This window comes from Cinclus cinclus, chromosome 1, assembly GCF_963662255.1.
Source record: "Cinclus cinclus chromosome 1, bCinCin1.1, whole genome shotgun sequence".
Lineage (NCBI taxonomy): Eukaryota > Metazoa > Chordata > Aves > Passeriformes > Cinclidae > Cinclus > Cinclus cinclus.
The window spans coordinates 28,827,152-28,847,652 of record NC_085046.1 but is presented as its reverse complement, the minus strand read 5'-3'; the positions used below and the strand labels follow the sequence as shown (position 1 = coordinate 28,847,652).

The window sequence follows — 20,501 nt, the reverse complement described above, 5'->3', positions numbered from 1 at the left end:
CCCCGCCGCGGTCCGGGTGTTCCCGCGGGGCTCCCGGGGACCGGGGGAGCTTCTGCGGGGGCTCGCGTAGCGCGGTGGGGGGCGAGCGGTAGGGCCCGGTGCGCGCCGGGTGCAGGCGAGCGGGCGGGCGCGTGCTGGATTCTTTGGATCGCGGACGTCGTGGGCGAATAAAACGGGCGGGCGGGCGGTTGCGCTGTTCCTGCCGCGGGGGGAGCGGAGCGGAGCCGCCGCCGGGCCCGGCGCAGATGGAGCCCGGCAGCCGCGGCGCCGCGCCCGGCGGAGTGTCGGTGTCGGCCGTGCTGCCGGCAGGAGGGAGCGGGGAGCGCCTGGGCGGTGCCACCCCCAAGCAGTTCTGCGCCGTGCAGGGGAGGCCGCTCGTCAGCTACGCGGTGCGGGCCATGGAGAGGTAACGAGCCCGGCGCCGCTCGGCTCCGGCCGCGCCCCGCGGGGTCCTGCCGGCCCTCGCCGGGCCCCGGAGAGCCGCAGGCAGTCCCCGCTGCCCTCGCCTGATGCCCTGGGCACTAGGGCGGGTCTAGTTCGCCTTGCGGTGTCTCTCCGTCCCTCCCCACCCGGTCAGACCGGGAAGCGAACGAGGTGTACCTGGGAAGAAGTCCCGAGCGGGACCTGGGCGCTTCCCCCACCCCAGTCTGGCTGTAGCGCCGCCATCCCGAGTGCCTCGCTACCCTCTTTCCCCAGCCCTGCATTCCTTGGCTCCTGGAGATCATCTATCTGTTCGAGCCCAGTCAGCCTCGAAGCTCGAGGGTTTGTTTGCAGCCAGCTGCACTGGGTGGTTTGGTGAGCTATGAGCCCACCGCAGCTGTTGGAGACAGTCATAGGAATATCAGCCCTGAAAAGAGCTCTGTTCTGCCATTGGAGATGATCTTTATAATGTCCAAAGGCTTCAAAAAATGATCCACTCCTCATGATGGGATGAATGAACTCACTGATATACAGCACTGCATTATGCTCCACTGTTGCCCATGGTAAAACACCTTGCATCAGGAGGAAGTTTTAAGCAAAAGTGTTTAAGTTATAGTTGCTGAACTAGGAGCTGGTGGCTTGCTTACATAGTCTGAAGATGCTTGTGTAACTTCTCCATGTTCATGTTGTAGTGATACAGCAAGGAGTAATGCATGCAAATTGAAAGATTGGAAATTTAGGTTAGGTCTTAAGAAGAAATTCTCTACTGTGAGGGTGGTGAGGCACTGGAACAGGTTTCCCAGGGAGGCTGTGGCTGCCCCAGCCCAGGTAGCATTCAAGGCCAGGTTGGATAAGGCCTTGAGCAATCTCGTCTAGTGGGTAGTGTCCCTACCTGTGGCAGGGGGACTGGGGCTAAGTGATCTTTGGGGTGCCTTCCATCCCTCAACATTCTATGTTGGAGCGAAGGATTAAAGTAACAGGATTTATTAGCAGCCAGGCTTTTCCTTTCCATAAAGTTGTTGAGTCCTAAGCTTGTGGTTGACAGTTAATATATTTTTATCAAATGTTAACATAATGTAGGTTTTGTGTATCTAGTGTCACTTGAGACACCACAGGTAGGAGCAGAGTGTCAAGGGGAATTCTGGATGTGTTGCAGTAACTTGTAAGAAAACAAACCTTTAGATTTTTAGAGAGAATAAATGGGGAGGAGTGGAGATAGGTGAAAGAAATGAAATTGCCAGCATCTCTGAATTTCTCAGTGCATGGAAACTTGTACAACTTCAAAATTGGGACTCTTTTTTTCATTCCCACCCAGAGAGGCTTCCCTCAGGTCACTTGTTACTTTATGGAAGAAATACTGTTTTTTTTCTTTATTTAATTTTCAACATCAGCCAGTTGCAAAGCTAAGCACATCAGTAAGCAAAGCGTCCAATCCAAAGCTTGCCACAGCTGTAATTTCTGCCAAAATGTCATGGGAATCTACAGAGAAGATTTATATCCTCACTCAGTGTATTTGGAGACCTGGAAAATAGACAAGAGAGAGGTTTGGGAAGGAAATGTTATGCATCTAAATTGCCAGTAAGCTCTGAGAAAACAGACATGCTTTGAGTGACAGTATTATATTTGTCCTAAAGCTGCAAAAAAGTAGAAGGTTGATTTGGAGTTGTACAGTTTAACCAAGTTGATTGTGAGAGTAATAACTTGGTGTTTTTGCTTAGGAGTGCAATAACTCCTGCCAGTGCTCTGTCAGGCAGCGCTTCCTGCCACCTCTGCTGAATTGGAGTGTTGATTGGTATAGATGTGTATGAGGAGCAGGGAATAGATGTACTCCAAAGCTTGGGATGGCTTTTATTTTCATCTCAACACTTTCACTTTTGGCTCTGAAACTGTGAAGTATGTACCTTGTTCTTACTTTGTGCGTATGTAAGCGCATGCATGTAATATTGAGGTACTGCAGTTTATCACCTAATCTACCAAAAAATGGCAGGTTTTGTGTGTAGCTTGATACTATCTTCTCATATCTGTTGTTTACCTTATGTAATTGAATGGGTCATTGACTCATTAGCCTGTAATAACTTCTGTTGAACTGGACATCTTGTCTGGTGTGGCTATATTGGAGCTTTTTTAGATCTGGAAAAGAGGTAGAAATGTATAGACAGAAATATATGAGCAGTTCAAGGATGTGCAGGTGCTTTTCATGTGCTTTTTAAAGATCATTAGAAAAAGATTTTTATGCTGTTCAGCTGAAAGTAGTGAGACTCTTAAATATGAATGTGGAAAAATGGGCAGATGAGACAAGAGCAGACATAAATGAATAAGCAGTGCATCCTGTTGTATAGGATAACAGCATGTAGAACACTGGCCTGCCAATAATAATAATAAGATGATACCCTGAGGAAGAGGAGTTGAACAAAACTAGGGTAACGAGAAATCGTAGGTTTTAATTGCCAGTGTGGTGGCACTGATAGGAAGGTCAGGCCCTACTTTTGGGCAAAAATTAAAGTGTGTTAGAAAATTTAAATGTCTCTTTTTTCCCATTGGCTTCGTTCTTGCTTTTGTTGAGCTATCCAAGGGTTTTGCAATAAGAATGGAATTCGAATGGCATTCCTTGTTTTTGCTTCTGTAACAACCATCAGAGCTGTTCTTTAATTTGATTTTTTTGGTGTATGTATGTTTGTTGGAATAGAACCTTTCCAGTTCTTTTTTTGAGACAGGGAGGAATCTTAGCTCTCTATGCACATGTGCGTGTGCATATTTTACTAAATCTATAGAGAGGAAAACAAACTAAGGTAAAGATTAATTTTAAAATCATTGTGGAATTAATATGCTACTGCTATTCTTGCCGTGCTCATATTTCATCAGTTGTTGCAAGTACAATGAGTAGTTATAAAAGAGGAAAGCAGAGTTAATATCTTCACTGGCAGAATTAAAATTTCCCATAAAGGTTTCAGGCAGCTTTGTTTCCCTTATTGTAGTATCTTAAAATGAGAGGAGGTATCTTAAACTCCCCTGGGGAAGCTCCCAAAGGAGCACTTCTTTGGAAGTGTCTTGCACAGTTATTTGCCAAATATTTTTCTCCCCTGACTGATGCATATTCACTGGCTCTGTGGGTCACACAATTACAGTTTTGTTAAATAGATCCACTCTGATACTTCTTTTTGGTCAGTTGTAATTAGATTTTTTTTTTTTTAATAGCTTATGAGCAAAAGAATAGTTGCAGCAAATTTTGTGGAGGTATCTTTTTTATTATGTCTGACTCATAAGGAACATTTTATTTCTGGAAAAAATTGAATGGTTTCTGTACATGAGATCTTTCAAACTTTCTTTAATGTACCATAAAAGCTTCTTGCTTCCATTTTTGTACTGTAAGAGAGATATTTATATGAATATGTTTTTTCATAAATTAATAAAACTTTTATGGAGCAAAAGGAAGTTACGCTTGCATTCTGCAGATGGATTTTGTTCTTGATGCTTCTTTTTCTCATTTGGTGTTTAGTAAGGTTAACAAAAGTAATATAGTGATTTATCTTGCACCTCTGAATGTTTCTGTGACAGTAAAAGATCCTAACACTGGTAAAGCCATTTCTGCAGCCACTGCATGGTTTTGGCCTTGTTTTGCCGGTCTCAGTAAGTTATACTGAATAGGTTTTTTAGTGGCAGAGTGAGAGTTGCAAGAGATTGAGTGTGTGTACTTAAGCCTTATATCAGATTTCAGCGTTGGTTTCTATGCGAGTGAACTGGTAGAGGGTTAAATCTGGGTCACATTTGTACTTCATGCCATTTAGGTGATACAGTTTCAAAGTGGGCTTGTTTCATTTCCTCTGCAGCCTGTGTTTTGAAGGAATAGCTTAATCTGTTGCTGAGTTAATGAGCTCTCCTGCTTTCAGTTCTAGCTCAGCTAGTGTGTTTGTACTTCTGTTTGAAATTTACTGGAACAATACTGTTTTTTTACTAGGCAGTAGGTCTGTATGTAGGTGATGACCAGAAGGATAGCTGCAGGAAACAAACATACAGTCCTTTTCTGCCTCTTTGTTTGCTTTTTGCTTGTATTGTGATCCTCCCAGGGCAGTTGTCAAGTGATTGTAACTGGGCTTGTCATTTTGTTTCATTTGGTCAGACTTGATTTCTATTTTGGAACCACAGCCTGTGTTGTATGGAAGCACTAGAGCTGTGTTTGTTAAAGCACGTTGGGGTACAGCATTGTGATCTTTTTTCATGCATTGGGCTGATTCTTTCTGAAGCTTGATCCAATATTACAGTTATAACATTGAAATGTTGTTTTTAAACTGTATTTGAGCAGGTCCTGAGTAGATTATTATTTTAGTATGAAATCTTTCTGAAGGAAAGGATGTGACAAATTGAGGGAGAGGAAAAAGGATTTGTTTACTGCCAGATTGAGTGTATACTGATATCTTTCTACTTCTTCAAAACATTTTTCAACACATGCATAAGCAGATCTTCAGAAGAGCTAGCAACCTGTGTGGTGCACAGCTCTCATTCATTGAAATTTATAGCACACTTTGCTGGATTAGTACTTGTCATGAGTTTTAGTGGGACAAAACCTGAGCTGTTCTGTATGTAATTGATCTAGAGGATACTTTTAGGCTCTTACATGAACATGTTATATCCCTAAAACCCAGCTCTAATTATAGAACATGGGTCCAGAATGAGTTGAAGGAGGACATACTCAAGTTTACAAATGTGTTTATGCAGACACAGGGTGGAGCTGTGACCGCATCCTGTCACTTTTTGGTGCATTGTACCACTGGAGGCCTTGAGCCATTCATTCCACCCCCTCTGTGCAGAGATTTATCACAGGCTGGCCAGTACTTGTGTTCTCTTCCCAGCTTCTCAGAAGATGCTGTGTACTACCCAGTTGCCTCATAATCTGTTTCATTTGACTCCAGAAAGGGCAATATCTTTTTACACAGTCACAATGACTGTGCAGGCTGTCCAGTTTCTGGGTACTGTGCAAGGCTACAGTCTCTCTGCAAATCGAAATGCAGAGCTCTTGTTCTCATTTAGCGTGAAATAGCTCCTCCTGAATTTTGCTTTGTTAAATGACTGACTCTGGGTATTTAAAAGAAGAATTGAGATGAGTCCAATTAGTTTGCCCTAGTTCCAAGTTGAAGACATGCAGAAGTGCTACGTTTTGTAGTTAAATTTAAGAGTATGCCAGAAATCATATTTTGATGGACCTGTAGTGAGTGACAAGTTGAAATGAAACTTGAAACCACATGACTTCAGGTTTTACATTTGAGCAACTTCAGTACTTAAAGAATGCTGAGAATATGTTGGTGTGACTGTATTTTATGCCGTTGCTAATAGTTAAATAAATATAAGTACAAGTATTTTTCTTCTGAAGAATGCTAATAGCAGTCTATTTTAAATAGTTATTTTGCAACTAATTGAAATAGTTTCCCATGGAGTATTATTAATTATAACCCCCCGCCCCCCCCATATGTAAGGTGGAAGATGCTCTGTTACTTGTAGTTCTAGTTAACTGGTTTGTAACACAGATTAATTTTGCTTTTGAAGTAAAAGTAATTCCCAGGCAATGCCTCCTATATCATTGCAGTAATCAGTATTTTGAGCCTGTGTATTTCTGAACTGTGAATTTCATACTCTTGTTTTTCTAACTGAAAATATTTAGTTCTTAGTACCTTCATTGTTCTTGTGTCTGCAATATTAGTTTCAGTAGCTTTGCTAGTTTTATTTGAGACATTGTGTTGTACTTGTCTCTTTCTTCCTAGTCAGATGTGTAAGCAACACATGGGTAATTTTACCACAGTATTTTTTTTAAAAAAATCATTGGTCATCTGGTGAGTTTCTTGTCTGACATTCTAAAATGCTCTTCTGCCATCTCTGGAGACACAAAAAGGGAAGACAACAATTACTTTTTTTACTTTTTTTAATGTTTTCTACATAGGCGTTTAAAAATAGGACACTACAATGGATTCGAATTATGGTATTTCTGTTGTTTTGAAGTACAGTATGCCACATATGACTAGAATTTGGATTCCTAGATACTTTGACAGAAGTATGATTTCAACCTAACTTCAGTTATGATTGGTTTTAATCTTGTTGTCTGTGGGTCATTCACTTCCCCTCACACATCCCTTCAGTTCTAGAACTAGACTGATACCAACAGAAAAATCTTGGAGATGCCTAAAAATGTATTTTTATATGGTATTTTTAACTAGCATAGCTATGTTTTTACATTTTTCTAGCTTCCTACAGCAGAAACATTTGTGTTTATAAATAGATATATTTTTTCAAACTACCAGTATAATGTTTCCTGTCAATATAAGTGTTACAGTTTTCATTCATTACCATTCTGTCAATTACTGCTCATGCTTGTCTTGATAGTGATCTTTGCTTTAGACGTTTTCCTGATTGTCTTATTCCTTTGTAGACTGTGGGCTTCACTGGAACGTGGAGTATTCCAGGCCACAGGATTTACTGGGTTTATTAGAAACTGATTAGCAAACTGCTGCCGATTTAGAAGTTCTGTAGGAATGGTGCTGTGTTGGATCCCAGAAACCTGGGGTTTTCAGGCTTTCTGTGCTGTCAGGCTGATCCCCTGGAGAATGCTGCTTTTGACCTGAGGCCTTGGAGACAGCTTCTAAATATGAGTGATGAAGATAAAATCATGAATGTGTAGTGAAATAGAAGTGTGTGCTTTCATATGGTAATCTGAGGATTTTTTAGTATAGTAATAGGTATGGAGACAATGTGGAGGATTTTGGGCATTGTCTCTTTTGATGTTCATCTTTCTTCCTTCTTCTTCACAGGTTTCAGGTAGTAGTTTCTGGTTGGTCAGTCAGTATCACATGGAGGGTCATGGGAATCTAGTTATTGGATCAAAAATATAAATAATATAGGTGTTAATTCTCTATTGGACTATTTGGCTTTGAAAGACCTTGTAGCAGCTGCATCTTCCTCCATTGTTCCTCGCTTCTAGCAGGTATCTGGAAGTGTTGTCGAACACTCTGTACTTTCTGATAAGATTTAATAAGCAGCCAAGCCCAAAGATGAGAAAATACATTTCTATCGTGTTTTTGCTAATCCTAGTTCTGAGTGAAGGCAGATGAGACTGAGACAAACCGCTAATTAAGTTGTGTAAAACTCCCGCGCTGCAGTTACAATGCTGGAGTAAGAACTGTTTTCAGGCTTTTGAAGAGTTATCAGAATGTGCCCCTCTGCAAAGTGGTTGTTGGAACCAAGTCTTTTTCCAGGACTTCAGTGTTATTGATATAAATCTTCTGTTAAAGCTCTCCCTTAAGCAGTGGAGTACAAAAACATGAACTTGAGTATATCAAGAGGTGCTTTATTTAGCAATCTTGAATTTTTGTTATTAATTTCTTTGTTTCATGTATGTCCACTTTTATTTAGTAATTCATGTCTACTTTTTCTTGTTTTGTGCTGATTTTTCTAGGATAAGTTGGATATCTGACATTATTGTGGTGGTTTCTCCTGAAAATATTGAAACAATGAAGACTATAATTGAAAAATATGGCCACAAAAGAGTTACAGTAGTAGAAGGTGGAATAACTCGTCACCGGTCAATATTCAATGGACTGAAAGTATTTGCACAGAATGAATTTTCCAGCCATTTGCTCCAGAAGCCAGAAATAGTGATTATCCATGATGCTGTGAGGCCTTTTGTTGAAGAAGATATTATTTCAAAAGTGGTTATGGCTGCTAAAGAACATGGGGTATGTACTATACAGCAATGCAACTCTATAATGTGCTTTATACTTTACAGCTTAAAATCACGATTGATAAATCAGAAATTTTCTAGAAATTTTATTAATGTGCAATTAGTGGGTTTTATTTAAATAGAACAGATCCAGATTCCCTATTATGCAGAGAGGTCAGGTGGGGGAGGTTGACATTTTTAAGTGCTGCAGTTATTATTTGCTACAGTGAATAATTGTTGCCATAGAGACTGTCAGTAAGAGATTGAATCAATCAGCAGTTTGTTAGTTGAAAGGTAGGTTATGTAATGATAATTTGCCTTTTTTCATGCAGAATTATTACCTAATGCTAGAGCAGTTCTGTTACTGATTACTAATAATAGGTTAAGAGTACGTGTACTGCATTGGTTGACTTGCAAACTTTGTGCTTTCATCTCAAACTTATATGCAAATCTGGAATAAGCAGCAAAAGAGCTGTCTCTGTATTAATGCTAAATTGTTCTAGAATCTGTAAGCATTTCAAACTGCTGGAAAACAGGGTAAGTGGGAAGCCTCCAGCTGTAGGTTGGATATTCTTCTGTTTAACACTGCATCTGAGGTTTAGGATTACTCCCAGAAACCAAAAATATTTCAGAGAAAGTAAGTGATATACAAAAGGTAAGAGTTGGTAGAAGTTGTGTTATGCAAGTAGAAGGATAGGAGAGGCATGCAACAAGAGGAACTGCTAAATGAACTGCCTAAGTCAGAGATGTAAAAGATCATGACTTAGCCACAGGCTTGTTTGCAAAATTTGCTCTCTTTAATTTTTTCTTGAATTCTCTATTAATAGGATGTGTAATGCTTCCCTGTTTCAAGGACATGGTTTGAGGTAGAAGACAGTGATAGCATATTGTTTGGGTACTAGAAAACTAGGAAAATGTACCACTTGTCTTTTCCAGAAAATGTGGTAAAAGATAATTGACAGGTGGTTCACAACTTTAACTGTGTAGTGAGTCCAAAGGATGAACTGTGGTGTTTCCTTAGTGCTCCTACGCCTTCACAATTTAGAAGGGGAATATATAGCTTGTTAAAATATTTGTTATGAAAATCAAATTATGTCAAGTCTCTCAGAACATTCTGTTGTAAATCTAAATATATTTAGCCTCTTCTTAGTAGGCCTGTAGTTTTGCAGATAAGCTTAGTAAGAAATGGCAATAAATTAGAAATTCTGCACTATAGTTTTCAGTGATTAGAATATAGGTTTCCAGTTATTAAAACTTAAATTCTGTTAGGTCAAAAATCTCATTAAAATTCTTTCTCGTATAGCACAAAATAGCATTTCAGAATTAATTCTTTGCCAAAGACTTTAAAATAAATCCTCTTTGTAAATCAGTTTTAAATGTGGGTTCTTTGAGAGTGGTAGAAGAATGGAATTAATTGTACTGGTTTTGGCTTGAAATGAGAATAACTTTTCTGAGTATGTTTGTGTTGCCTTTGCATGTTAATGTGTATCATATCTCATTTGAATTTAACTTGTTCACTTTTTTCTTGAAAGTTTTGCGATTTTAGTACAATATTTTCTCCTGGTTTTCTTTTTAATTGGATGTAAGGTATTTAAAGTAAAAAAGTAGGGGGAGCCAAGGCAATTTTCACAGACCTTCTCAAGTCAGTGTATTCTAGTTCATCTGAACTTCTGACCAGTAAATATTTCCTAACTTGGATCACTGAAGTATCATTTGATCTCAAAGAGGTGATTGTGTGCATGTATAGTAGTCTATTCCTTTGCATAATATTTGTCTGAAATGTGTGTGGTGATCATTTGCTCTGTGGTGGCTTTCTGTGTTGGCTGAGATCCACTGACTTCAGGAAGGCTGGGCCATCAGAGAGATGTGTGCTCAGTCTCTAAGAGATGGGTGCTGTTGATGTTACCTGACAAAGCAGTTGAATTAAGGAACGTGAGAAGAATTTAATTTAATGTAACAAATTGGAAAACCACCTTCCCAGAGACTGTGTCCACCTGAGAACTACAGAATTCTGAAGAACTAAATGGAAAGCTATGACTTTCTCAAAACTGGTATGCATGGTTTTGAATATCGGAAAAAAATTGATCGAGAGCAGCTATCATGTTTAGTTCTTCCTTTGCTCAAATTCTTTGCATATCTAAAAGGACGTCAGTTCTTCAATCTTTCAGTACAAAAAGTAATTACTTCCTCTTGCATTATGTAGAAAGGCACAAAACCTGGCAGAAACATCATATTAAATGACTTGTGTTAATAGGGGTAATGCTGTATTGTTACATGTCTGCATACCACATAGATAACATAATTATGAGATGCTTTAACGTTCTTTAAAATGGCAATTGATCAAGTAAGTTATTTCACTGCTAGCTGCCAATTGTCAGACAAATAAACTGCTTTATTACACTTACTAATCAGTTTGTTATTTGCCTGTGGGAATAAAAATGTGTACCTTAACCAGAACTAATAAATTATGCCTTAACCCCCTCCAAACAAGTCCTTGATTATGTGAAAATATGACTTTGTAACCAATTAAATTCCATTTAAGTTTTTGGGGTAATTTTGCAATTAAAATTATATGTTTCTAGAAACAAATTCTTTACAGCCAGTAAAAGTTGAGAATACTGGAAGCTTCAGAAGGCATCAGTCGAAAGCCTCTAGCAATATCTCATTGCCAACATTGCATTTTAAACAACATAACTAAAATGAAAAATGCTTGCATAAAAAAGAAATCAGGATGGTGGGGGGAACTTGTCAGTTGTGCTATTGAAAGTTTACAAAAAGAAGGCACATCCGAAGACTTTTTTTTTTTCTCTAGTTAACATAAACTAGATTTGAAAGTACAGTATGTTATGTTGAAAGAACTAAGTCAAAGTGGCATTCTTAAAAGCTGGTTTCTGGAAGCTGTCTAACATCATTACTTTATCCTGAGCTTTAGCAAGGGCCTAAACAAAGCTTACATGCCAATACAGCTATACAATGCTACTCAGTCTCGCAGACTCCTACTCACAGAGGCACTTGGTCAAAATAATACCCCCAGACAGAAAACACTATATGTTGTGCTGATCTGGTCTTCTTGTGCTGCCATTATCACTCTTACTGTAGAGGAAAGCTGGAGTAGAAAACATGGACCCCTGTGGATCTTGTTCTTTCACCCATTTATTTTGCTATCTATGGCTGCTGAGTTACAAGCAAAACTTGGTGGGTGGCAAACCAAAAAGCACCTTTTTCTTCACTGACAGAAAGGAAGACTTGGGTGGATAAATAAGATGATCTGGCAGAGTATACTTGAATGAGGGCAGAATACTGGAGTGGTTCTGCCCCTTCTGACCTTTCTTTGCACTTTTGCTCTTGGAGCAATTATCTTTTTGTTTTCTTATCTCCTACAGTTTTGCCATATATAGAATATTTTACACATGCTCTTTGTCCTCTTTGTTATAGTCAAGGACCGATTTTAGCCAGCTGCAAAGGCTGCATCAGTGATAACATTTTTTTTGATTCATATTTATACACTGGGTCATCTGAAGTTGTCCTCTGCCTGTGTTCTCAGAAGTTCTTTCATTGTATGCATGACAGGCTCACTGTCCTATAACACCCCTGTGCAAAAACAGAATCAAGAATTGATGACATATTACTCTTATGATCTTGACATGAATGGAATTAATTTTGTACTTTAGGAGAGTGACTAATGTCTATGTAAAAATAATTATTAATGAATTATAAGGCTCTTATTCATCAATTTGAGACAAAAATAACATTTTAAGACCTACATGCTCTTAGCCTACTAAGGCACATGGAGGACAGGGAGGAGATTAAAGAGAGCCATTATGGCTTTGCCAAGGGCAAGTCCTGCTCAATCAACCTAGAGGCCTTCTATGATGGAGTGACTTCATCAGTGGCATAAGGAAGTGCTATGGATGTTGCCTCTCTGGTCTTCTGTAAGGCCTTTGACACAGCTGTCCACAATCTCCTTCTCTCTGTATTGGAGAAAGAAGGATTTGATGGGTGGGCTGTTGAGTAGAGGAGGAATTGGTTGGATGGCTGCATTGAAAGGGTAATGGTTAACACCTCAGTGTCCACGTGGAGGTCAGTGACAAGTGATGTCCCTCAGGCATCCATACTGGGACCAGTACTCTTTAATACCTTCACCACTGATGCAGACACATGGGGATCAGGTGCACCCTGAGCAAATATATAGATGACACCAATGTGAGTGTTGTGGTTGATATGCCTGATGGGTGGATGCCATTCACAGACACCTGGACAAGCTCAAGCAGTGGTCCTGTGTGAGTGCCGAGGTTCAACATGGCCAAGTGCAAGCTCCTGTATCAATGAAGGCTGGGGGCTGAAAGGATTGAGGGGACACTTAAGAAAAGGGCTTGGGGTACTTGTGGATGAAAAGCTGGTCATGAGGCCAGAGAACCAACTGTGTTCTGGGCCAGGAGAGGTGTGGCCAGCAGGTCAAGGGAGGTATACATGTCCTTTTATTCCACTTTTGTGAGAACCCACCTGGAGTACTGCAAGAAAGATATGGACTTATTGGAGCAGACCAGCAGAGGCCCAAAGGAATGATCAGATGTATTGAACATCTCCTATGATGAAAGGCTGAGAGAGTTAGGGTTGATTAACCTGGACAAGGGAGCTCTGGAGAGACCTTATTTTGGCCTCTCAGTACTTGAAGACGGCTTATGTGAAAGATGGAGACAAACTTTTTAGCAGGGTCTGTTGAAATAGGACAAGCGGTAACAATTTTAAACGAAAAAAGAGTAGAGTCAGACTAGATAGAGACAAATACTTTTTTACAGTGGGGCAGGTGAAACACAGGAAGAGTTTTCCCAAACAGATGATGGCTGCCCATCCCTTGAATCAGTCAAGGTCTGGTTGAACAAGGCTGAGCAAGCTGATCTCACTCAGAGTTGAAGATGTCTGTGACCATTGCAGCAGGGTTGGACTACATGACCCTTAAAGGTCCTTTGCAGCCCAAACTATTTTATGATTATACATTATTGTAAAGATCAGGAGCTCCTTAGCAGTCCTGAACATGTGAAGAAATGAAGTGTGGTTTTGCTGTTGTACAAATAACAGTTATACAATGCATTTTTTCTTTTTAATGGATAACTATCGAAACAGTGATAGTTTCCATAGCTTGTTATGTTTCCATAGCTTATGGCATTTTTGGTCCCATTGAAATTAAAACCTTCTCAGCCAAGTTGTTAATTGTTTTCCATGTTGAATGGAAAACTAATGCATTGTTAGTAAATACTTGTAGTCTGAGTCCTAACAAGATGTAATGTTTGATGGTGGGAGGACATGGGTAAGGGAAAAAAAGCTCTGTCATTTCCCACTCTCAATTTAAGTACTTTAGATGATTCACTGCATTTATTATGAAGGATCCAACTCACCCAACTGAAATACATGAACCATAGACAGAAACTTAAGTTATAATCTCCCTTTTTCCTTGGCAGCATTTGTGTGTTTTACTAACAGAACCAGCCCAGTTCTACCACATCTAGTATTTTTAAAACATGGTTTAATCCACCACCTTTTATTTTCTGGAAGTCTACACACATGTTTTTTTTTTTTTAAATAGGGTTAGTTTATTCTGAAACTAAATGCTGAGCATAGTTTCCTGTACTTAAGTGGCTTTTGGGGTCATTTTAATGTAATGTCTATAAAATGTACCCCCTTTAAATGTTGAGAACAGACATATAGGTACTGCTGTTTATTTGAGGCTAGTTAACATCTATATGCTTTATCTGAGAAAATATTACATTTGGGAAATGAAGGAGTCTTTAGCAAAGAAAAGTCTATTTAGCACTCAGATTTCTCCTTCCTGCAGCAGATCAAAGGTTTAGAGAATAGTTCCTTAAAATAAGGGAGATCTTATATTGTCCAGCATATGTGAGAAGCTGAATAAAGGCCTTGGATCATTCTAGCAACTCCTACATGGCAAGATCTGGAAGAGGTTCTTAGCCATGCCTCTCTGACTAAGGATTAGGCATGTAAATTTTACTGCTTTTCACCAATTGCATTGAAAAGAAAGATTATCTGGGTCTTCAAGCAGAAATGTTGCCAGCTGCATTTTGGCTGAGTTTGTAATTCGGGTGGTTGTGGCAAGGACAGCACCAGCTCTGCAGGCTAGGTGAAGCTTCTGAAAGCTGACTTGGCCTGTTTCATATGCTGTAATAAATTGCTGGACTGGTTCTGTGCTTACCCTTCTGTTTCCAAGAAATAAGTGGGCTATAGTACAGAAAGAACTAAAACTGCCTTGAGGAGCCTCAGAGCATGTAGGAGAGAATTCATGAGGTATCAGGTCCACACATACATGTATTAAAGTCACTGTTTGGGCCAAACTGACATGGTAAGGTGTAATGATCCATTTTACAAGGCCCTTGATAACAGAAAGTGTTAGATGAAGCCTGTATAAAGAAGTGACTTGAAATTTTGAATTTAATGGACTGTAAGGGAAAGAAACTTGAGTCCAAGGTTTCCTGCAAGGAGAGATGCAAACAGTTCTGAGAGAAGCAGCTGAGCAAGTTCAAGAGGCAAAGACATTTGATAAGCAAGTGCAGAATTGCTTAGGGCACTGTGTGACCACAAACTGTAGTGCTCATGGGTTTGGTTGCTCAGGACTGTATGCGTGGGATAAGAGTTATAAATTAAACATTGCAGATTTGCATTTGGCTGATTGAATTGTGCAAGAGTGTTCCTACAGCACATTGTGATCTTTTTTTCTTCTTCATAAAATGATGTAAACTGTGCTAAATGATATGCAGTGGATCAGTAGCCTTCACATCATGATGTTGATTTTTTAATTATGCACACTGTCTGGAGGTAAAATACTCTTCTTCAAGTATAAGCCCCCTAAAAACAATTTTAACTCTTGTGGCAGTTGCATCAAGATTTCTCTTCCACTGTATACAAGTGCTAACTCGTCCTTATATTGATTTACTGTAATGTGCAAAATCCTTTGTGGCAGAGCGCGCACTCACCAATAGCTTTTTGCTATGTAAATTACTATTTGGGGTATGAAAGACGTCTTGCTGTCTGTAAGTGTTTCCTTACTTGTCAATGCAAGGTAATGCTGTGCAGTCAAAGCAAAATAAACAGTCTTGTTGATTTTAATGGCAACATTTATTGTTTTTGTGTTTCATTAATTTTTAGAGTGTGTTTTGTTTAAATTTTGCCATCTAGATGTGCAGTATAGCACGAGTTAGGACAAGAAAGTGCTGGTAGCTCATCTATTGTCAGTTATGTTGAATAAATGCAAAATGTAAAGCTGTAAGTATGATTTTAAATGCTTCAAAAATATTGAAAACTGACGGTGGGTTACTGGCCACATGATTTGCTTTGAAATGTTTGAATTGCTTAGACCAAATTATACATCTTATTGAATCCATCGTAATTGTGTATAATGTACAACTGGAAAGAGTAACTAGGTCATAAGAAAGTCTTGAAGCTTTGCACCAGCACATGCTGCTCTTTGGTTGAGGGATGCCATGTGTGGTGTGTATCATATACTTAATATAGATCTTTACTAGCATTATACAGACTATACCAAATTTTAAAATATTTTAAAATAATATATCTAGAAGAAAAAAAATCTTGTTAAATGAGAGCATGTTGCTAAATATTTCCAGTTATTGCACTGTACAAAAAATAAGTTAAATATCTTGACTAAGGTAGTAAGACCTTTTTAGTCTAATAATATGACAAAATATATTTTATGTAATGTACTGTACTATTGTATCTTTGGAAAAAGCTATCTTACTTGACCATTCTTGAATTATCACAATGAATTCACAGATAAAGAATGCACTAGAAGAAATGCTATATAATTTTTATGACACATTAAAAATTTATATATTGATCTAATCCTGTGATCTTTTGTAATTTTATGCTTTATTGTTTTAAAAATTTATGTCAGTAATTCATGATACAAGATAAACTACATGGTACAACATAAAAGACATTCATACAACTTACTTTAGTCTGCTTTTTTAAAAAAAAATCCGATTCTAATATGAAATCAAGTGTTCACATAAATGTTGTTTTATCATTTGCAGTACCATTCTTCTCTTTTCCTTAGTGCATATATACTTTGATTATGCTTATTTTCCACTTATGGTACATTTTTGAGCTTGTTTTCAGTGCTGTGATGAAAAATTGCAGCCTGTGATGCATCTAGTTCTGCTTCTTTACTCTACTTTAAACATCTATCTATTTCTTTTTCATTTTTGTGTTCCTGTTGTTCTGTGTTTTTGAGGGGAATCTTTTTTATTTTCTCTGAGAAATCTTATTTGTTCCACAGAATAACATTTAGAATTTAGCATGTGGTTGATAAGACCAAAACAATATTTACTGATGCTTCGAAGTAAATGCTTTAAATACAAAAGAACTGAAATTATGTAAAGTAAAAAAGAACATGTGCAATCTTAATTTTTGAGCAACAGTTGCTGTTATCTTCCTCAGTTTGCTCCAGCTAATTGGGGCTCTGACATGTCTTGATGTACATGTGCTATCCCCAGTTACTCAGATAGTATATTCTGATAAAGTTGACCTCATTAGAAGAAATGTTTTCTTTTTCTTAAACAGTGTCATAAATATACATTACATTTGTTTAAGGCATCCTATGTCTTTGAAGTCATTTCAATGTACAACACAGTGTCAGCTCATTAACATTGGATCAAAGTGTATATTAAATTTCTGATTAAACATCCTCTCTCTTTCAGCTAGGAATAAACACAATTATAACTTCTTCCTTCCTGGTGTTGGTTTAAGACTAACATGTGCCCAGTTTTAGTGAGTTTGACTGTTGCTTCTAGGCAGCTGGGTAAACAGACTTTAAGGAAAGTAGGTGAAGTTTAGCATACAAGCCTTTTTTTCTTAGTATTCAAAACTCCTTACATGTGTTCTAATTAACCTTCTTTTTGTCTAGCTGATGATTAGGTTTAATATCTGTGTAAGACTAGGCTTGTTTAACATTTCAACCAGTTCTCTCCTTGGGCAATTAAAACCTGCCAGTGCAAATGTGTCAAAATAGCTGAAATTGCACTGGCTGCTGATACTGCCTACATAAAAGAAATTCTACTGCTCACTAATGAGAATCAAACATGCTCTAGCCACAAGGATTCTGATTTTTGTTTTTTGTTTTTTTTCTTTTGCCCTACAAAATTCAAAATAACATAATTTAAGAATTATTATTTTTGTTAAAGAATATACAGGTAGAAGATACACTTTCAGAAAGAAGGTAATCCTTTTTCTTCAGACTTAATTTCTAATGGATGCACAACCCAGGTTGCAGATTGGGCTTGTTTGTCAGTAGAAGGAATAGGTAGAAGGAATCCTGGCCACACCACAGCACATTCACATAAGTTATGTCTACGCTACATGGGAGAGTCTGGGTGTGAGTGTGGGTGAAAGTATGCTATGTCCTGGACTCACATTTATGTTTCTGCATGCTAATGAGAGTACCTCTACCTTTATTGTGGTGAGCTATTGTTTACTGAGTCATCTTGCTTGTCCTGTAGTCCTGACTGACTCAATGCTGTATCTGGTCCTTCAAGAGGTGTTTGCAGCTGGTCTGAGGGGGTATTTTGGACATAACATTTACAGAATGAGTTATGGCGGTGGATGGTGGCAGGTTTGAGTTGAAACCGTGCAACCAAACTGCAGCCTTGCCTTGCTATCCAGAAAGTAGGTGGGTTCTGGGTGCAGAATAGGGTTATGAACTCTGAGGACTATGTGCAGGCTTGTATTAGTGCAGTTTGGAAACTTGGCTAGTTTGGGCTTGAGCAAGTGTTCACACCTAAGTTTAGAAAACTTTGCTCTCAGAATCGAATTGTGTTTTCAACTTATATAGGCATGGTGGCTTATGGTTTGTATCATGACTTTGTTCCTGCCTCCATCTTGTCCATTGAAATAAAGTTGGTTTGCTAGGATTTCTGTAGGTTGGAAGAGGAAATACCCTAAATCTTCCATCTCTGCACTGCAATCATAAAACTTCTCATAGATTGAAACTTCTGGTTATAGGAAAAAAAAAAGTAGCTGTAGATAAGAGCTGGATACAAAATACAGAAAATGAAAAGCAGATGAAAGAAACATAAGAAGATATGGTATTTTAATATAATACCTTAAATGTGCATTAGAAGTAATTTTCTAATTGCTTTATTTTACAGAAATGGTTATGTGCCTTTGTTTTATTAGCTGAAAAGAACATCCTCTTAAATGCGTGAAATATTTTGATCTTACAATTAAGTTTTTGAATTTTGAAGGTTCTCTTTGATAAATTTGAAATAAGAAATCTTTCAGTAGAGACAGTTCTTCTAACGTAAATGATAATTACTGAGTGTGGCTGAAGTATGTTGATTACTGTAGATACAATTAGTTTGAATGCAAATGTCTGAATAGAAATGCAGGTTTCTACCTGTTTCATGCATCAGAGTTAGTGTGTTTATTTCTGTATTTTTTTTCATACTGTAGATGGCTGTGAATGCCCTTCCTGGAAAGTAGTTTGATCTGTGTAAAAGAATACTTTCCCTGTAGTAACATGTGGAAACAGTTTGATGGAATAAAATGAGAATAAATTAATCATAGTTCTTCTAAGCTTCTTTTGCTGGTTCATAGCCAGACCTAATTTAGACTGAAATCCTTATGAGATGGTAGTGTTTGGAAACATATAAATAATCTTTCACCCAACAAAAACCATTCCAGGACATATTTGTAAACTGTTAGATACCTAGCTAGTCTAAATTAAAATTGATTGTTATTGTTACGTAGTTCACCAGTGTCCTAATGCAATCCTTGTCTTAATGGAAAAGCAAGATAAAATTGCTTATATGTTTACCATGTTCACAATTATAAAACTGACTTTAATGGTGTTCCAAGATGGATACAGTTGTCCTACTAAGTGTGACAAGCCCTGCAATCTCCAGCATACACTTTCAAAGAAGTTAGCTGCTTTGAAATTATGAAAAAGTATTTCTACTGTACTTCTGTTTTCAGTATATATATGCAAGGCAAATTTATTTTTTTCTAAGGCAGGGTGGCTAAATTATTTGTGAGTCTTGCTTCAGTTCTATTTTGCTTGTCAGAGTTGAAAACAAGTCTGAATAAAGAATTAAAATTTATAAATATGAATATTGAGAAAACATGTAAAAGCTTAAGAATAGGAACATTCTTTTATCAGGCCTATTTCTAAGTAATATTAAAACATTGAATTGTTAGTTGGGATGACTAAAATATTAAATAAATAAAACATAAAATATACACTTACTTAATGCTACTAGACAGCTGAGAAGATAGCATAGGGAAAATGAATTTTGGGGGGACAGAGGCTATGAATGGAGAAGTATTGTTGGTATAATTAAAAAGTGAAAAGAAGTCATGTTAGAGAGATGGAAGGCTTTGCTAGTTTATGACTAGACTCTGTAAAGTTTGAGGCTGTCCTTCCCACTCAAAGTTGAGGGTTCCAGACTTCTTGTGGAGTGGACTTTGTGGGTCTGCGTTAGTACTTGGGGCTTACTGGGGACAAGGTAAGTATGCCAAAGACATAGCACACTTTTTTTTTTTAGTAGGCCAGCCTGGAGGATCTGTGGTTGTCTGAATTTGTTACTGCACTGTTCTAAAACAAAAGGAATTGTAGTTCTGACATTTTTGGTAAGGATTTTGTGCCACTAAAACTTCTTTTTTTCTTCCTAGTCCATGTCATTCAACTTGTTGAGATTTGCAGCTATTTAGCATTGTTCTGTTTCAACATTGGCTACTCAAAATGGCCAAATCAGTGATGCATGTTGGTCTTCATGCTCTTTTGGAGCTTTTAGTTCTTTGATAACTTGTTCTTAGTGTGTTGTGCTGTAGGTGGGGTGTGTTGGTCTTGAGTGAATGCTGCACTGTGTTTTGGAAATCTGTAAGCTGGATAATTTGTTGCTTGTGATAAAAGCTCCATCTCGCTCCCTAATCCTCATGAAAATTTTAATGGGTTCTGTTTGGATTTTGCTGCCTAAGATTACCTTATTATAAATAAAATGATGATTTTAATTATTGATGGATATTCAGTAAAAGTAAGCTATACTGCATTATGTTAGCCAAGTTGTTGTGTGTCGGCTTCTGTGATCTAAGAATTCATATTTCATTTTGTAATAAAATATGTCATTAATACTTTTTTGATTCAGCAGTCCTTGAACTGATTGTGTTGTCTGATCTTAAAGCTCGCCCTGGTTATGGATTCACTGAATACACACATCTAAACAACTTCTTGTTAAAGTGGAAGTACGATGAACTGAGAATAATATGTTACTGGTTAGTGATAAGGTGAGTTAGTACACCTTGGATCCATTGAAAACACTTGTGATGCCTTGTTTTACTGATCTTCCTCATGCACTTC

General features: G+C 38.1%; 1 protein-coding gene across 1 annotated transcript in view; it reads left to right on the top strand.

Moving 5' to 3' along the window:
- Window positions 1–245: 245 nt before the first annotated feature.
- Window positions 246–20,501, top strand: part of CRPPA (CDP-L-ribitol pyrophosphorylase A) — a 105,934-nt gene continuing 85,678 nt past the window's right edge. Inside the window, exons 1-2 of the mRNA XM_062495383.1 lie at window positions 246–406; window positions 7,859–8,138. Coding sequence (XP_062351367.1) covers window positions 246–406; window positions 7,859–8,138 — 441 coding nt within the window. The remainder of the gene's footprint in view (window positions 407–7,858; window positions 8,139–20,501) is intronic.